General features: G+C 33.3%; 1 protein-coding gene across 2 annotated transcripts in view; it reads left to right on the top strand.

Annotated features, from left to right (window-relative positions):
* Window positions 1-5,084: 5,084 nt before the first annotated feature.
* Window positions 5,085-18,912, top strand: part of LOC143042553 (uncharacterized) — a 72,434-nt gene continuing 58,606 nt past the window's right edge. Inside the window, exon 1 of one of the 2 annotated variants that reach the window (XM_076214930.1) lies at window positions 5,085-5,138. In XM_076214930.1, coding sequence (XP_076071045.1) covers window positions 5,088-5,138 — 51 coding nt within the window. In that variant the 5' untranslated portion in view covers window positions 5,085-5,087. Of the gene's footprint in view, window positions 5,139-17,404; window positions 17,537-18,912 lie in introns of those variants that run through there. The other variant, XM_076214933.1, reaches the window with a different exon arrangement.

An 18,912-nucleotide genomic window follows, 5' to 3' on the forward strand; every position in this document is an offset into this window, starting at 1 on the left:
GTAATTCAAAGTTTTGACACTTACATGTACAGTGGAGATCACGTCTACCCTCTCCTCAAATCTGTCAGAATCTGTCAGTAGAACTGTTCTAGGACAGTTACTGTTAATTGAACTGTCATCCTGACACCTTTAAGACAGTTCTAGCTAGAACAGTTCTAACCTAGAACTGATTTGGTCAGTTCTACCTAAAACTGATTCTGACAGTTCTACCCTAGAACTGTTTTAGATAGTTTTACCTGGAACTGACCAAACAGTTCTACGGCTAGAACAGTTCTTCGACTAGAACACTTCTACGGCTAGAACAGTTCTTCGACTAGAACACTTCTACGATTAGAACTGACCTGGCCAGTTCTATACGTCCAGAATTGATTTAGTCAGTTCTATCCATAGAACAGTTTTAAGAACTCTTTGTCTAAAATATAAATAAATCAGAAGAATATAATATATATTAAAAAATTGACGTCATTTAGAACTATTCTATATAATCCTGACAGGTTTGGTCAGTTCTACTGCTAGAACAGTTTTAGACAGTTCTGCTGGCAGTTCTACGGTTATAACTTATTTACTCAGTTCTGCTGACAGTACTAAGATAAAAACTGATTTTGTCACCACTTATCAAGATGAAAGAGATGGTAAGGCATTTTCTAACTAGTAAAATTGAGAATGGAAATGCATTGGGAATATGTTAAAAAGACACTTATCCAAACAAAGAGCAGAAAACAGCCGCAGCCAACCAATTGGTTTTCAACGCAGCGAGAAAATCCTGCACCCGGAAGGTGGGTCTCAGCTAGTCCCTCAATAAAAATGTGTACTACTTCGGTTAAAATTGACGTCATACTAAACTCCAAAACATATCAATGAACTAAAATTAAAAAAAAAAAACCCACACAAGACTACTAACAAAGGCCAGAGGACAGGCGCAAAAGACGAGCGGGGTTAAACATGTTGTGTGAGATCTCAAACCTACCCCTATACCTCTAGCCAAATTGAATGTAAAATACACATGTGTTGTGAGATCTCAAACCCCCCACTACATCTAGCCAATGTAGAATAAAGAAATACATGTACATATTATTAAAGCAATACGCTAGAATATTTAGATTAAATATGTTTTCGCACCTTTTGTATACGTGTAATATATACTACTTTCATTTAATGGGAAAATATCAATTCAATGTTTGTCTAATACCCGCTAGCGGACATATATAGTTGCCATATGTTTTCATGGACAATGACTCAACTTAATTTAGCAACTGCAAAGCATTATTCCTTTGGAATAAAAACAAACAAACAAACAAAGTAAAGGCCTTTGGAGATCCAATAAACTCTTTTAAAACAGCATATAATACTGACTGAATATAAACATAAGATGTTGTCTGATTGTCAAAGAGACAGCTATATATACACCAGAGGCCAAATGACGTTCTCATAAGCAGCCATGGTGGCATTTTGTTCAAGGAAATGGTTGACTTTCTGAAATTGTTTATTATCTCACCCCTTATTCTATTGATTTTGTATTTTATTACATTGTGTTATAATTTAATTTTGGATAATAATGGATGTTACGTTTTCTGATTGTGACTGACGTTGTTTTGTTTATCAGCTCATAGACATAATTTTGTAATGTGACTGCGACGTCATCAACTTTTTTTCATGGTTTACACCGGTTTAAAATGGAATTTAGAATTAGATTATAAGAAATGACTGTAATATTTTTTTCTGTATACTTGAAATAACATTAAAAATGTGGTGCACGCTTTAAAATAACCCGCTACACCCGTTATTCTGTGTGCACCACATGTTTGATGTTATTTCTTCATAGACAGAAAAAATATTACAGTCAAAGACTCATTCCTTAAATAAATCAAATTGATTCGTTAAGTGTATATTCTACAGAAGCATTTTAGGGCCATGCTAGTCTACTTTTTAAAATTTGATATAACAAATTATAAATTTGATATAACAAATTATAAATTTGATATAACAAATTATAAATTTGATATAACAAATTATAAATTTGATATAACAAATTACAAATTTAATATAACAAATTATGAATTTGATATAATAAATTGTCAATTTGATATAATAAATTGTCAATTTGATATAACAAATTATCAATTAGATAAACAAATTGTAAATTTGATATAACAAATTGTAAATTTCTCTACAAATAGTGTGATTTTATCATAATAATGATTAATTAAAGTTGAATAACTCGAACTGGCGCATTTCGTGTATTAATTGATTGTTCATCTGACGTCCAGTAACAAATATATAATCCATTTTCAAAACTCAAAATTTACAGGTTAATGTTTCTATAACCAACGCTCCCCCCTTTTCCCTTTTATTTGAGACAATTTTCGGGACTTGTTTCTCAATTTCGCATATGGGACCTGGTGCCTTAGAATGAACAAATATAAGAGAGGCAAGGGGGGTCTATTTGATTAATTTATATTGCATATTTTAAAGTCAAAGCGAAACGAAGAGTTCTATTGAGATGTTGGTGCTTTTAGGAACATATGAACATGCAAGGATAAAAGAAAATGCTTTCCCTTTTTTAAAACCCTGGCATGTTGCTTTATTTATTTCAATAGGAACATGTTTAATCCCGCTGCAAATGTTTGCACCTGTCCTAAGTCAGGGTTCTGATGTACAGTAGTTGTCGTTTTTTATGTAATTAATACGTGTTTCTCGTTTCTCTTTTTTTTATGTAGATTAGACCGTTGGTTTTCCCGGTTTTACACTAGTAATTTTTGGGGCCCTTTATAGCTTGTTGTTCGGTGTGAGCTAAGGCTCCGTGTTGAAGGCCGTACCTTGATCTGTAATGGTTTACTTTTATAAATTGTTTCTTGGATGGAGAGTTGCCTCATTGGCACTCATGCCACATCTTCCTATATCTATGAAAGGAACTATTAAACAGCCTTAAGTTCATCACTGCATTTGTCTTAAATAAAGTTGTTTCAACATTAATTTTTGATTTTTGAAATTTTTGATTAAAAACTAGCATGGCCCTAAAAGGCTTCCGTAATATTCATATATTTGTATTCATATGTCTTTTAATTAAGTTAAACTATTTCGATTGATATTTTATAGTGTGTCTTTCTATGTTGTGATGTTACACTATAATTGTTTCAGGTAAGGATGAAGGTTGGTATATTGTACTTATTAAAACATTTAAATTTGTTTGCACCTGTCCTAAATCAGAAACCTGATGTTCAGTGGTTGTCGTTTGTTGATGTGGTTCATAAATGTTTTTCGTTTTTCGCTTTTAATATAGATTAGACTGTTGATTTTCCAGTTTGAATTGTTTTATACTAGTCATTTTGAGGCCCAGTTTTAAATTAGCTTGCTGTTCGGTGTGAGCCAATGCTCCTTGTAAAAGACTATACTTTGACCTATAATGATTTACTTTAACAAATAATGACTTGGATGGAGAGTTGTCTCAATGAACTAACACTACATCAACTTATATCTACGATAGACTTTTCAATAATAAGGAAAACCCATACAATATATTCAATATATTCAGCTATAGAATATAGAACAATGAAATCGACAGGCTGAATTACAGCCTCATGTTTTGGATAAGCACATACATAAGGTTGCAGAGTTAACATGCGAGATCAAACTCATCCCCCTCTAACATGGGATAGTAATTGTTTAACATCACAACATAAGAATAAACTAAAACTCTTTGAAAAATGTCTTGACCTATGAAATCGGCACAAAGCACTCAAAAACGAAGATAAAAACTAAATGTAAAACTAAAAGTACCGATCTAACATATTTACTGCTAAATTAATCATTATTCCTAAATTGACCAACATACAATATGGAGATGTGGTATGAATGTCAATGAGACAACTCTCAACCAGAGACCAAATGACTCAGAGGTGAGCTACCGTACCACCTTAAACAATGCGTAAAACCCATACCGCATAGGTAACTATTTCGGGTCTCATACTGACAATTGTAAAACAATTTAAACAAGAACTCATACGGCCTGATGTATGTACAGTACATTAAACGAAAAACACAAGCACAAACAAACAAAAAACAACCATAAAAAAACAGATACATGGACATTGTATGAGTAGTATTTTGTGAAATGTTTGTATGATTATTATGATACAGTTTATATTTCAGACAGAATTATCTCTCTTTTGACATAGATTTCAATATGATGACTTAAATAATGCGTCTTTGGTGTCTCGTGTTTTTGTACGTTTTTGTGTGTCTTATTTTATGGCGAATTACATACCAATAGAATTCCGACGAATACTATACTGATTGCTTTCGCTTATAGTGGAAGATATTAACAAGCAAAATCGAGGGAATTGTGCAAATGATGATACAAGCATGAAAATAACCACAAAGCATCATTATCATATACTTTGTAAGAAATAACTGCTGGCCATTAAAAAAAAAAAAATTTTCAAGATGGCCACGGCCATTTTCTAAAATGGCTGTTTTCTTTAATTTGAAAATACTGATTTTTCTGGAAAACTTTTCTTTGAACTTCTTTTAGTAAAAACCAATTACCAGGTTTGGTGGCTACCTTCCTTACATCACATATTTATTAAAAATGAATATTTGACATATCCAGTATTTGCGCATGCGCGAAAATGTAACAAAATTCTTTCAAAAACATTTGAACTATTTACTATATGTTTAGTGTTTTTTGATTTCTAATGATATAATGAATTGGTTTAATAACATTTTTCAAGGTTATGATACACATGTGTTTCACACTTTTGCGCATGTGCAAACTATTTATAGACATCAAGAGCGATTTGTATGCACTACCAGGCAATTCTCAGGTATTCGATGGTTGAGGCGAAAATGTAGTTAATCTGGAGAAACATCAAATGTAACTGCAAATCAGCCACTTTTTGAAATGCCTAAGCAAATTCAGTGGGAATGGCCTGATTTGTAAGGAAAATATAAGTGTATCGTCATGTTTGGTGGATTGCACATTGAAATGACTTGTTATAAAACTCTGGGTAATATATTGCGTGATAGGGGATAGACATGTTGTCTTACTGAAGCCAATATTGCAACACCAAGAACGGCAGATTATTTTTATGTATGTTCAAATGTACCTAGGACTAGACAGGCGCATCAGACAACTGCAGGTATTTTGCTCAAAAATTGTTAATTTCAGAATATATAATTATATCATGACTCTGTGACGTTCAATGATTTAAAAGACTGGTGTAAGGAAATAGAGTCATCTCGACTACAGTTTAATTCCTGGCGTTCAATTATAAATTAAGAACTTCTTCTGATTTTGGTATTATGCTCATTTCATGAGTTAGACAGTCCATATAAAGCATGATAGTGTATTGTTTAAGGTCTTGGTCGTGTAAATTATGCTCGATCGTTACCGACTAATCTCCGAGATATGACCTCCCTTCCCGAACATCACCCACAGGTGGCAATAGAATTTGAAAATGGTAATTTCACTGTACGTAAGGCCAGTAAATTTCTTTCTTGTAACACAATTGATCAGGCACAAAAGCAGAATAATGTAATTGTGAAGGGCGATATTGGTGACATAGGATTAACCGAAGATCCCATTTAGACAAATGGATGGTTACTTTTGGTAGCTGGACCAAGAGTCAGTATACTAGAAGATTAATTTGAAAGATCTAGTGGTTTGGGTCATTCTAAAACAGACGAACGACATAACAAAGACTCTACGAAAACACAAAAAGATTTCTTTAAACAGCTTTAAAGGCTTTGCAAGTATGAACGAGTTTGGAAATTCATTTCTAGAAGAGTCGTCAGATGTGTAAAAAAAATACTTCATTTAGGAAATTGTTGATCGGAAACAGGTAAGATATGTAAATAAACTCCAAGATATTTGTCCAAACAATACGAAGATCTTTTGAAGCAAATGCAAAAAAAAGGAAACCCTGCTTTTTATAACCAAATAAAAAAGAACAACTTCCTATTTTGGCCTCAAAATGAAACTGGAAACGTCTTTGTCAAAAACAAAGCTAGAGAACCTTAAAAGGGATTGCGATATCTTTTCTAGACTTTTCATTTCTTGTCACAGTAGACAGTTTTACTTGTAAGATTTCTTTATCCATTGAAACCAAACTGCTCCTCCGTCTTTATCTCAGGATGCCACTTGAAATAGTGGTATTAAATCGCTGCAAATGGGTTTACCTGAAACATTCTGCGATTTGCTGATCCGAATTCGGACGCATTTATCGTTGGTGGGGCAACAATGGTTAATTCCAGGTCACAAAGTTGGGCAAAAATATTTGATGATTATGCTAATGATGTCATACTGCCTTATGTAAAATCTTGCATCGATAAGTATTTAAAAGTAGACATTCTATTTGATGTTTACAAAATGAATGATTTAAAAGCTGTGACAAGACGGCAGGGTTCTTGTGCCAGATGGAAAGGTGTTGGTTCTGGTAGAACACCAAGGGTATGGAGTAGTTTTCTCTGTGAAGATGACAACAAAACGAAATTGTTCAAGTTTCTTGCTGACAAAATTGCTTCTTAAGAGACTAATACAAATGTGTATGTTACTCATGGTGAAAATATTCTTTGCAATTTCAATAAAGATACTTGCTATCTATCCCCTTGTAATCATGAAGAAACAGATACACGAATGTTTGTCCATGTTCGGCATGATTATGAAAAGTGTTGTAAAATGTAATTTTAGGTAGTACTGACACAGATGTAGTAGTATCAAGAATTGCAGCAATCGCAAAATTAGGTAGAAAAAATTGCGGATAGGTTATGGAAGGAATAACGACTTTTGATTGCTTCCTGCACGTAACATATCAAATGCGTTTGGTCCTTGTGTTGCTGCTTTTCCTTTCGTCCATGCATTTAGTGGATGTGGCACTTTGTCGAATTGTCACGAAAGAGGCAAAAGGTCAGCTTGGCTAACAATGCCGGGAAGGTTTTCCTGATGTAAAAGATGTTTATTTAGGCTAAAGTATGGAGCGAGCCACGATGTGAATTGTTTGCCAGGAAGCAGAGGCATTGTGATGCAATTCCGCCTACAAGAGGTTCTTTTGCAGAGCACATCAAAAGAGAAGTATATCAAGGAGGAGTTGCTTGGGCTCAGCATTATTCATGTATTCGACAGGTACGTGTTCCAAGTCATGAACACTGTGGTTGGATGAAAGAAAGAATCAGTGACAGTTGAAAACCAAAATGGACTTCTTTGACTGCCGTTGCATCCTCGTGTCAGAAAACTTTGAAATGCGGAGCCGAAAATCGAGCTGTGTCGGTAACTGTAGATGCTACCGTTCTGGCCTTCCTTGTAAGGGTTGTTGTAAAGGCAACTATCAGATAATTATAAAATAAGCAACCTGTCTTTCTAACCAAACTAGGCATTTAAACTTAACAAAGTGTTAACACTTATTAAGTTGATGGAAATCATAAAAATATTTTCTACGTATTTGCCGCCATTTTGGAACCGGAAGTCACTGTTTTTCTTCATTTATGTGTTGTTTCGTCGTACTTAGGAACTTTTTTAAACGTTTTATCATAACTTACATTGAATTATACATCCCTTGTGAAGTTGCTTGAAAGTATAAAAATTGAAATTGTTGACTTTTTTGCCGGTATTTTGAAACCGGAAGTCACCTTTAGTTTCATTAATGTATTGTCTAGTCGTAATTTAGGAACTGTCATTTACTTTTTATCAAATCTAACATTGGATTTTACATATAACACACCTTTTAAAGGATTAACGAATTATTGTCAATTTGTAATGACGACATTTCCGAAATGTGTGGTGGCCATCTTGAAAAAATGAATTTTTTTTCTGGCCAGCAGCGGATTTTTTTTTAGTATCATTTAGTCAACCTTTATACCATATTTCATGCTTGTATCACGATTTGCACAATTATGTCCATAACCATAATATCTCCCACTATTATGTTAATACAAAATGTATATCATTGTTATTATTGACATGTATATATGTGTCCTTTCAATAGGCAGCCAATTTTACGATAATAAAGAAAACAATTGTCCTTTCTCTCCCTATGTTTTGGCCTTGGGGTGTTTTCTGTTTGCATTTTCAATTTTATTTTAGTTGTGTCTTATAGCAATATTTTTTTTTTGGAGAAAAGCATGCGCACCTATATTCTTTTAGGAATCCTCATTCTTGTTTATAACTAACGATTTGCGATGAAAATACCAAAAGGAGAAACAAAACTCACATAAGTCGAAGTGAGACCAACAAAATGAAGGAAAAACATGATCCAAAACGACTAAAAGACAAACAACGCTTTATATATAGCTGACAAATTTACAAGGGCCTCTGCGGAACCATGGGACTCGACTACGATTGCTACTGTCAGTGTTAAAAGTGAAATGTTGCTTTAAAGGGGATTTCAGTTATCAGTAAAATACAGAATTAAAAAAATATCAAGATTTTTCTTTATATATATATATATATATATATGGAAGTTTTTAACGACCTTGACTGGCTATACATGCTATTTCATCGCCTTTAAGATTAGCTTCCATCAGAGTGTCATAAAAATCCATGCATGTTAATAGTAATTACTGTTATCAAAGGTACCAGGATTATAATTTAATACGCCAGACGCGCGTTTCGTCTTCATAAGACTCATCAGTGGCGCTCATATATATCTTTTAGTTTATTCTCATAAACCAAAGTACAATGGTACAGAGACATATACAAATAAATTAACATAGTATAAATTTTAAATACAAATGTAAAATAGAGACATAAAGTGATTACCCAGGAGATTCTAGGCATTTAATAATAATTCTTATAAACTTGCACATATTGTTTAGCTCAGATCAAAACAGTAATAATACCAAATAAGTTCAAAGTTGAAAGGCATAGTATGATAGCAACTTTACCTGACCATATAGGAAAATAGGTATTTAGTCGGATCTTAACACGTACTTGTGATTTGGTTAAAACCGGTTTTGTTCAAAATATACGAAGAAATGTCGAAATGTTCAGGACTTAATTAAATCCGTATTTCGGTAGGATGGTGCAAGCATACGATTTTTATTGCGTCTTACACTTTGAGAAGCGAATAATCATCAACTACTTTACTCAAATATTGTGTAAAAACGTTAATTTTGAGCTATGAAAGTCAAGTGGCTCGAGTATTTTTCTGAGGAAGTTTTAAAAAATTGCAAAGAAATATTTTTACATTGGGTTAGCTTTCATTAGTCTTAACTATCTATAGATTAACAACTTTTGGTTATATTTATAATTTAGAATCATCATTGAAGGTGGGGGACGATTTCGCAGATAATTAATTGTATTGATGTGCCATTTGTATGCAAGAGTGGCATTTCGTTGTATTATGTGCCAATTCGAAAAAGTTATGCGAGTATTCTCTCCCCTTAACAGGTTCATTATTTTATAATTAAGTTTAGGTTTCTGATATAATTTTGAATAATTACAAAATGTATCAATTCAATATATTTCAGTTTTTGTTATTGATGTATCAAAAACATTGATGTACGAATATAATTTCATAAATTTGAAACGTTTAAAATGATTACATACCAATATAAAGAACCGTTCATCATTTTTGAAAAAGACTATGTACAAAAATCTGTTTATTTATCTTCCCTTGGTGACAGATTGATTGGGAAATGAACCAGCGTAATATAATGGTAATCACAGAGAGGGACCAGCAAGCAATTTTTAATTGTAGCTTATTCAATGTTAAAACAATTTTCCACTGTAAACGAATGTTACTTTATACAAATAGAAGGACTTTGTTAGCTAAATCTACAAATTTTATTAGATATTATGATTTTTTATTGCAATAGATTAATATGCTAGGCATAGATGTCGCAGGCTCGACAAAAATGAACAAAATTAAGATACACTAATACCTCCAAAAAACGGGAGTAATGCCACGTGCCCTTGACCGTTAAGCAACTTTCAATATTAAGAATATGAAAAATACGTGACTCCAGTCATTTTTATAAAATGCAGCTAATCGTTTAGTTACTGCATGCTGGGACGAGGTGATTGATTGATTGTTGTTTAACTTCTAGCGGCAAATATATCATTGTTATACATTTTTGTACCGGAAAAGTATACAGTAGGTTGGTTTTAATAGGTGAATTGTCCTTGATGACTGGCTGGATATAAATCAATATGTGACACTATAATAAAATAAATATTTATTAATATTATAAAGACCGAAATTTGAATGCAGGTTTTGAGATAGACCTGGTGCCAATCTAATTAAAATAGTATAACGAAATCAGAGATCAATATTTTAATTAGATTGACCTGATGCACGATTATCCGCTCCAGTCATGCTTCAGTGATACCGGGAATCCCAATATTCACCCATTTTTTTTTCACAAAAAGGAGGGGGCTGGATCCGCCTATACAAACTTAACCGTATGGTCATTATTATGTTTGCGGTTAATATAATAATTGTTTACTAATTCTTTCCACCTTTCCGTTTGGCATATTTTCACTTATTTTCAACAACCGGGAAAGATATTGACAAATTATTTTACTAAATTGTAAGTTGCGACATGTTGTAACTTATAAATTTTGGTTGGAAGGGTGCGTAAACAATAAATGAGAGTTTTCGCCCATCTTATATTTAAAATCATGCCTAAAGTGATATAACTCATTTATTATACATATTACAGACCTAGGGTCTTTTTATTTGAGGTCCTTGGTTGGTGACCTTGAAATTGAGGTCAAGGTCAAAGGTTAATAGGATGTTCTAGATTTTGACCTTTGCTTTAAGTTCATATTTATACATTATAAAGTCATAGGAACTGACATTTTAGATTGATTTTTGATATTTTGATTATAAAATAGATCTTTACTTGTGGAAAGACCTTCAATTGTTCTTTGAACAATTGGTTTTTAATTCTAAATGCATTTTGTTTTAAAAAAAAACACCTTTAGTTAAGCAACCAGGGGAGTTGATATGAATATAAACAAGAAGATGAAGTTCTTTTTCTATTTACCGGTTTAACCATAAATTCCCAAGAGGGCTTAGATGCGAATAATTATGAGGTCGCCGCGCTAGCAGTCTCGACAATAACAACAAAAAGAAAAACAACCAAACAATACACTGTAAATGCAGAAAACATTATTGTCGTTTTTTCTTCTTCAACAGATTATCTATTTTAAATCCATTCAAAAAATTAGTGTCACGTAAGGTGTCAAATCTGATATGGCTGACTTTTTTGTCGTTTCTATCTAGTATAGCATGTATAGATCAGTACAGTGATTTCATTTATTTTTTACAAAAGAGAACAATTATTATGATGACTTGCATAACGCATCGTGAATAGTTATAATAACTAAATTGAGTGACAGATCGGGTGATTTTCTGATAAATCATGTTATTATGTTATTATCGTGGTTAACAAATTGCGTATCATATATGTTTTCTGTCTACGAGAGCTGGATTATGATGTTTGTATGTATCGCCATGTTATTTCGGTCAGTTCGGTACATTGTAAACGAAGGAAAAACACGAACGTTGCTTTTACTTTATAAAACCGCCTCGGTGGTCTCGAGGTAGCGTCTTTGCCTCAAGTTAGGAGGTCGTTAGTTTGAACCCCGGCCGGGTCAAACAAAACCCTATAATTGATATGGATTGCTTCTCCGCTAAGCACGCGGCATTAGGAGTAAGAGCAAAGACTGATCGGCTCGGAATCAGAATAATATGTCAGGGTAAGATGACATGTGTTCCTGTGGACTGTCACCTTGTGAACTAGCCCGTTGAAAATTCGGCTCAGTCTGTCGGTCTAGTACAAGGGTTAATATTCATATTGCATTAACATATTCTCGTCCTGAATATGCTTTACTTAAATTAAACATGCACCTCTGCAAATACCGTACTGTTACCACATACGTGTATCGCTTTGTGGTTATTTCTAAAAAAAAAAAAAAAAAAAGGATATAAATATGCATTAATTTTGCAAACTAAATTTGACATGAAAAAAACATTCCGAATGTCAATATTACATGTAACCCACTTGAACACCCGGAAACCCTTTGCATGGGTCTGCCTGTTGACTTATTTGATAAACAAATAAAACTTTTATATTAATTTCTATTCAAATAAATTTTATACTTTAAGCAGCAAGTATCAAAGTTTTGAATCCTTGTTTTATTTTTCAAACGTAGATACATGTCAAGTTCTTTTAAATAAAATTTCTCATTTCCATTAAACAACTCTTTGGGGTGTTCGTATTTAGCATGTACCGAGGGCAAATATCTGTCCTCATTTTCCAGTGACAGTCTAACATTTCTCGACCTTCATCTTTGGCGGCCTCTTTAAAAGACCTACATATAGTAGTCATTGTTAATGAATTCTCTTCTTGAACATCCACGAAATATTTGCCATTGGACATTAAACAACCAACAATAAATTAATCATTAAATCCCTGTTTGTATATAGTTACACAAATGAGAAATTAAGAATTATCAACTTTCTGACAAACAATAATGCTATTATAATAAACAAAAAAATAAAGAGGACAGCAATTGTTAGGACTTACAAAATGAGATTTAGTAACGAGGCTGACGCGCAGCTTTGTAGTTGTTGTTGTAACCATGGAAGTATTATATAATTGTCAATATAATACTTCGATGTTGTTAAGATTTATGAATAGTTCATCCCTAAACAAATGTACTTCTTGTATGAAAAATAGAGTAAATATTTACAATTAATAGTGAGATCTAAAAGCGTAGGCGAAGAGATTTGTCGAAACTTGAGAGAGACTTTTAAATCGCGTTCATGCAGTTTGATTTTTCTGAAAGGTTCAAACTATGTTAATCGTTTAGTTAATAGAAATCCGACAAACAAAAATAAATGTGTAGGACTCGGAGGTGCGATGGGGACGCTGAAGAGCGATAGTCACGCTGAAGTGCGATGGTCTACGCCGAAGTGCGATGGTCCTTTCACTGAAGTGCGATGGTTTTGCAATTACGTTTTGACAATGTGACGTTTTGAAATACATCTTTATTAAATTAAATGAGGCCTAAGGTTTCATACGTACAAAGGAAAGGAAACAGAATGAAATGAAGGATTCAAATCCCGAACAGTTTTAAGCATTAGAGTTAAAGCTATGTTAATTGTTTAGTTAATAGAAATCCGACCAGCAATAATAAATGTGTAGGACTCGGAGGTGCGATGGGGACGCTGAAGAGTGATAGTCACGCTGAAGTGGTTTTGCAATTACGTTTTGACAATGTGACGTTTTGAAATACATCTTTATTAAATTAAATGAGGCTTAAGGTTTCATACGTACAAAGGAAAGGAAACAGAATGAAATGAAGGATTCAAATCCTAAGGTGGAGGTTAGAAAAATATGTCAAACTAAGTCGGAAAACAAACCATTTCTGAAGGCGACTAAAAGATGATCTTGGTCTGCAGATGTGCTTACAGTGTTTGTGGAAGCTGGTATAATTCATGCCGAAAACGTTTTGCAAGAACAATAAAATGCATTGATCTTAATATTAATTTACTCTTCTCTTCGAGTATACATCACATAATTTTGTGTTAAAACTTAATAATAAACTAAGATTAATTGTTAGAAATGTTTTCCTGGTATGAGATGAACCCTACTTTGTAAGAAAAAATGCACGTATACAGTTATCTCCTCAATTGGTTAGGTCAAAATAAACCCGAATGGTCCAAACTTGGTGTACTTTGTGATTCTCAACAGAGAAACAACTAAGGGAGCTACCATTTGATTTTTATGGGGGGGCTAGGATGAAAAATTTTGTCCTGCCTTTTTTTTTAGCTGTAATCTCTGTCCTGCCTTTTTATTTTTCACTCTGTTCGGTCCTGCCTTTTTTTTTTAGTTTATCCTGACTTTTTTTTACCTAAATTGTCGTCCTGACATTTTTTTTTTGCAAATGTCTCATCCTGCCTTTTTTTTTACACAAAACTCCTGTCCTGCCTATTTTTTTCAAATTTCATCCTAGCCCCCCCATAAAAATCAAATGGTAGCTCCCTAATCGTTAAGCTTTTTTTTTTACAGAAAAGGCGTCACGTCTCACTATATATATGAGTCAAGCATGAGTGTACTGTTGGGATATCAGATAAATAGATTAATGTGTTGTAAGCAATTTCTTCGCGATGACATGACAAGAACAAGTTACTAGTTTATTTGACAAAATTAAAAGTGTCCTGCTTAGTTAGTACTATAGACGTCACAGTTAGACCATCGCACTTCAGCGTATCTAACAACAAGTAGGCGTCACAATGTCACCATCGCACTTCAGCGTGTTAACCAACGCACTTCAGCGTAGACCATCGTACTTCAGCGTGACCATCGCGGTTCGGAGTACCATCGCGGTTCCGAGTCCTACACTACAAATGTATAACTAAGTCTTTCAAATAAATGAAAAATTACACCTATTACTCTCATTTCAAACATTTGGACTTCATATGAAATTCACAAACAAGTAAAATCGCATACGCAGATTGTTAAAATGGAGTACTGACTGAGTCTATATGTAGCTTTTGTATAATCGCAAAGAAAATATCAACAAGTAAAGAATGTCTATAGTTAGAAATTGAACGTTCTTCCCAAGAACTTGTATTTCGCAATATCATACACAAACTTCACAAGAAGGAAAACTATTATGATCTTTGACTTTTCTATGCCCAATGATTGCTTGTGGGTTATTGTAAATCAATCATGCATATTTATTTGTATAAGGTCTATAAAGTACAAAAGTAATAATTCATTTAATTTTACATCCATTGGTGCAAATATTACCTCAATACACACAAGGACAGCTAATAAAGGAGAAACAGACTATCATTTGCAGAGAAATTTCTTATTCCTATGACAGAAACTTTTGTATGTTATCATACATGGTCAAAGATGTATATATCTATGTATATGGTTATTCGAACCCAATTTTATATTAACCTTTTTTTTTAAAACACTTTTTACTCTACTGTTCACAAAATCAGTTTAAGACCCAGTCACACTGTCACGTTTTAATAGCTACGTTTTACTACGTTTTGAAAGCGTAGCGAAACTGGCATCGAAACGTAGTGATCCTTAAAGTTTGTTCAACACGGGACCTGCCCCGTATGTTTTGAAAATTCAACAACAAACGTAGCGAACATTGAAACTAATGAGAATCCTAGTAAATACGTATCAAAAAGCGGAGCGTTACGTAAAAAAAAACGATCTAACTACGTATCGAAACGTATCAATGCGTTGTGGAAACGTGGGTCTACACGTACTAATACGTTGATAAGAACGTGACAAAACGTGATAAGAACGTAGCACAAACTTAGTAAAACTTAACTTTTAAAAAAATATTTTTATTCAAAACGTAGTTGAAACGTAGCATTCTAAAACGTTGTAACACGTGACAATGTGACTGGGGATTTTTAATGACTGCATGGTTGACTGAAAACAGATAAAAATGATTTTAAAACAAGAATGTGTCCAAAGTACACGAATACGCACTATCCTTTTCCATGTTCCATGGACCGTGAAATTGGGTAATTATCTAATTTGGCATTAAATTAGAAAGATCATCTCATAAGCAACAAGTGTACTAAGTTTCAAGTTGATTGGACTTCAGCTTCATCAAAAACTACCTTGACCAAAAACTTTAACCTGAAACTCCCACTTTCATTTTCTATGTTCAGTGGACCGTGAAATTGGGGTCAAAAGTCTAATTTGGCTTAAAAATTAGTAAGATCATCTCATAAGCAACAAGTGTACTAAGTTTCAAGTTGATTGGACTTCAGCTTCATCAAAAACTACCTTGACCAAAAACTTTAACCTGGACGGACGAAGGGAACCACAGACGGACGGACGGAGCCACAGACCAAAAAACATAATGCCCCTCTACTATCGTAGGTGGGGCATAAAAAACGTCCTGATATTATCTGTCCAATCTGTGGGATGTAGCAAAAACAAACAGAGGCGGATTTAGGGGGGGGGGGCCCAGGGGGCCCGGGCCCCCCCTTTTTGGGAAAAAATTTGGTTGCTTATATAGGGAATCACTGAAGCGTGACTGGAGCGGGCCCCCTCTTAGGTCAGTCAGTGGGCCCCCACTTATGAAAATTTCTGGATCCGCCACTGACAAAACTGTTTTAAAAACACTAAAATGTAAAAATAACCCTATCAATTTTATATTTATAAAGGGTAGTCGATCATCATTGTGAACATAGGAACGAGGCGAGGATAATAAAACACGAAAAACGTCAATACCTCACACTGGTCTTTTGTGTAAATTAAACTAAAAAAATGTCCTTTATTACTCTATATGTACACAGTAAATGTATAAAAAAAATATGTATTTGTTTTTGTCGTTGTTGTTTTCGGCTATATCAAACTGTTTATAACACTTCAGATCGTGTATCAAATGTTACATTTTAGATCATTTTAGCGAGTGCTTTCCTACCAAAGACAGAAGTGTAACCGCACAGCATAATGAAAAACCTATAAAAATCAGTATCAAAAAGGCTAGAATGATTATTTCAACATAAAGCCACATCCTTCTTTTTTTTTTTTATATAAAAAGAAAACTATCGAAAAGACCGAAAAGACAAAAGACGCAATGTTCCGATTTAAGTTTACTTGTAGTTACTGAAAGCTAGTTCAGAGTTAAATAAACAAACATTATATACCATGTTTCATAAACTTGATTCAATCATTACACATTCAAGCGATGTCCCGTACAACATGAGCAGAAACCTGACCTTGTTGGGTATCTGGTCGCAGTGGAACACCTGTAATTGTCCATCTCTATATATTAATATAATCAAATACAATGTGTGGATATAAAAAAGTATATTAGTGTCAATGAAGATGATATTTCAGTGGTGTACTTATTTTTCAAATAAAATTTTATATTGGAAAACTTAAATCATGAAATCACTCTGTTTACAAGGTTGAACTGCTCTCAGACAAAGATAACCTTTAACCGTTTTTTACTGTTCTGTTTAAATTTTTAAATTAGGATCTTTAGGGTTGTATGTTTTTCAACTATCATAATGTCTTTTAAATACCTTCCAAACGTTTTGCCTCGATCATAACTGATGAATATTTTCCGATAAAAACGTATCGCGGAAATCAGTATTTGGGGTTTCTTTAAAATAGTAGTGTAATGGTTGTGGAATTCATCCCCTAAGAGAACCTTTCGCTTAGTACACGATTAAGACATACAATATAGAAAATCGGGAAAACGATTAATGGATATAAGGGCTGAATAGGGTTTACATAATAGACAAATGTGAAAAAAAGAGGAGAAAATGGGAAAAACAATAAATAATAGAGAAATAATCGGATGTTAACTAATCTATAACAAATAGATTATAATTCACAAACAATAAAATAAGTAGAGTAAACTTACCTCTATTTGAGGGTGGGGAAATGAAGACGCCAAACCCATCCAGACACTCATAAAAGTGAATCAATATTACGTTATCGGTGCACAAATTACATCTGGGTTGACCTTCTCATTTAAATGTTATGTTCAGATAAGTTTTCGGCAGTTTAAGTTTTAGACGAACAGCTTTCAAAGGTATGTTATGATCTTTAATATCTAATAGGCTTGTGATTTTTTTTTTAAAGCAAACTAAATTCAGGAACTAATCGTATATGCACTCTCATTAACTATGTCCTATGACTTGTATGAGTTTGGAGGAGATATTCCTCATTGAAGGTTTCATATGTTGGCTGGTATTATTACATTCTTTTACAAAGATATGGTGGTTCAAACTTTTGTTTAGTTTCATTTTACTAATCACATCTTTTAATACATGTAACCAGATACTGTAAACAAAATTATTTTCGCGACTTTCGCGAGAAGAAAAATAACGCCAATACAAATCGTCGCAAATATGTAAAACTTTGATAAATTTTAAGTTCCTTGGTATATTGATTCCTATATTTTTCGTTTTTATACGCCGTTTTTCGGTTTACTATTGACGTGAGGTCCCTTTCGATATTTGTAAATGTTAGATCTGACATTTCCGAGTTATGGTGTTTTATTCATTAAGAAGTTTAATTTCCCATTTTTAGAATAATAAATCCAAAGTTCATTGAGCAGTTTTCCTGAAACTTTTGTGACTGGTTTATATCTGTTAGAATAACCTCCCATTAGATTTTTTTTATAAATTTTTAATATGACGGTGAGGAGTTTTAGAACTTTATTCGTCGAAAAAGCGACTGGCGTGTCATGCACTCATGACACAGGTCTTTATTTCTGATTTTCTTACGGAGGATGTTGTTCTTATATACTGTATATATATTGTATTGTCATGTATTAGTGAAGTTGAAATTGTGGTCACGTAATATGTATTTTAAAAACAATTGAAGTACTTCAGACTGAAACTTCTACGTCGTTCGGGTTAATCAGGGTCACCCAAGCTGTGCATATTAAATCCAATATACCGACTTGCCTGGTCAATAACTATAACTTAAAAAAAATTAACAAGGATTACTGACATGATTTATTTATAAATGGCTTTTTAAAATATATGTAATATGAATAAAGACAAAAACATTTTTTTAATGGCATAACATTAATAGAGAATTCCGAATATCAGATAAAAATCCAAAAACAAAACCAGCGAACCCTTTTCTGTAAATACGACCACTTTTTAAACAGACATATGTTAACGCTACCAAACGCCACATTTGAAGAATAATTATGAGTAAAGTTTGATTGTAACAGTTTTAGTCACTTCATTAAATACACTGAGAATCCAATGCATTAAATATGTAAATTTTACCTACATTTAGCGATTGGTGCGTATCAACAACTCTGTCAGGATTTATTTTTTTTACGCCTGACGGACAAGTAAAGAAAGAGATTTTTTTGAGACAAAATATACACACTGGTGTATCAAGTCAAGGACGTATATTAGTTATACGTCCTTGATCAAGTGGACATCT

This window comes from Mytilus galloprovincialis, chromosome 8 (assembly GCF_965363235.1).
Source record: "Mytilus galloprovincialis chromosome 8, xbMytGall1.hap1.1, whole genome shotgun sequence".
Classification (NCBI taxonomy): Eukaryota; Metazoa; Mollusca; class Bivalvia; order Mytilida; family Mytilidae; genus Mytilus; species Mytilus galloprovincialis.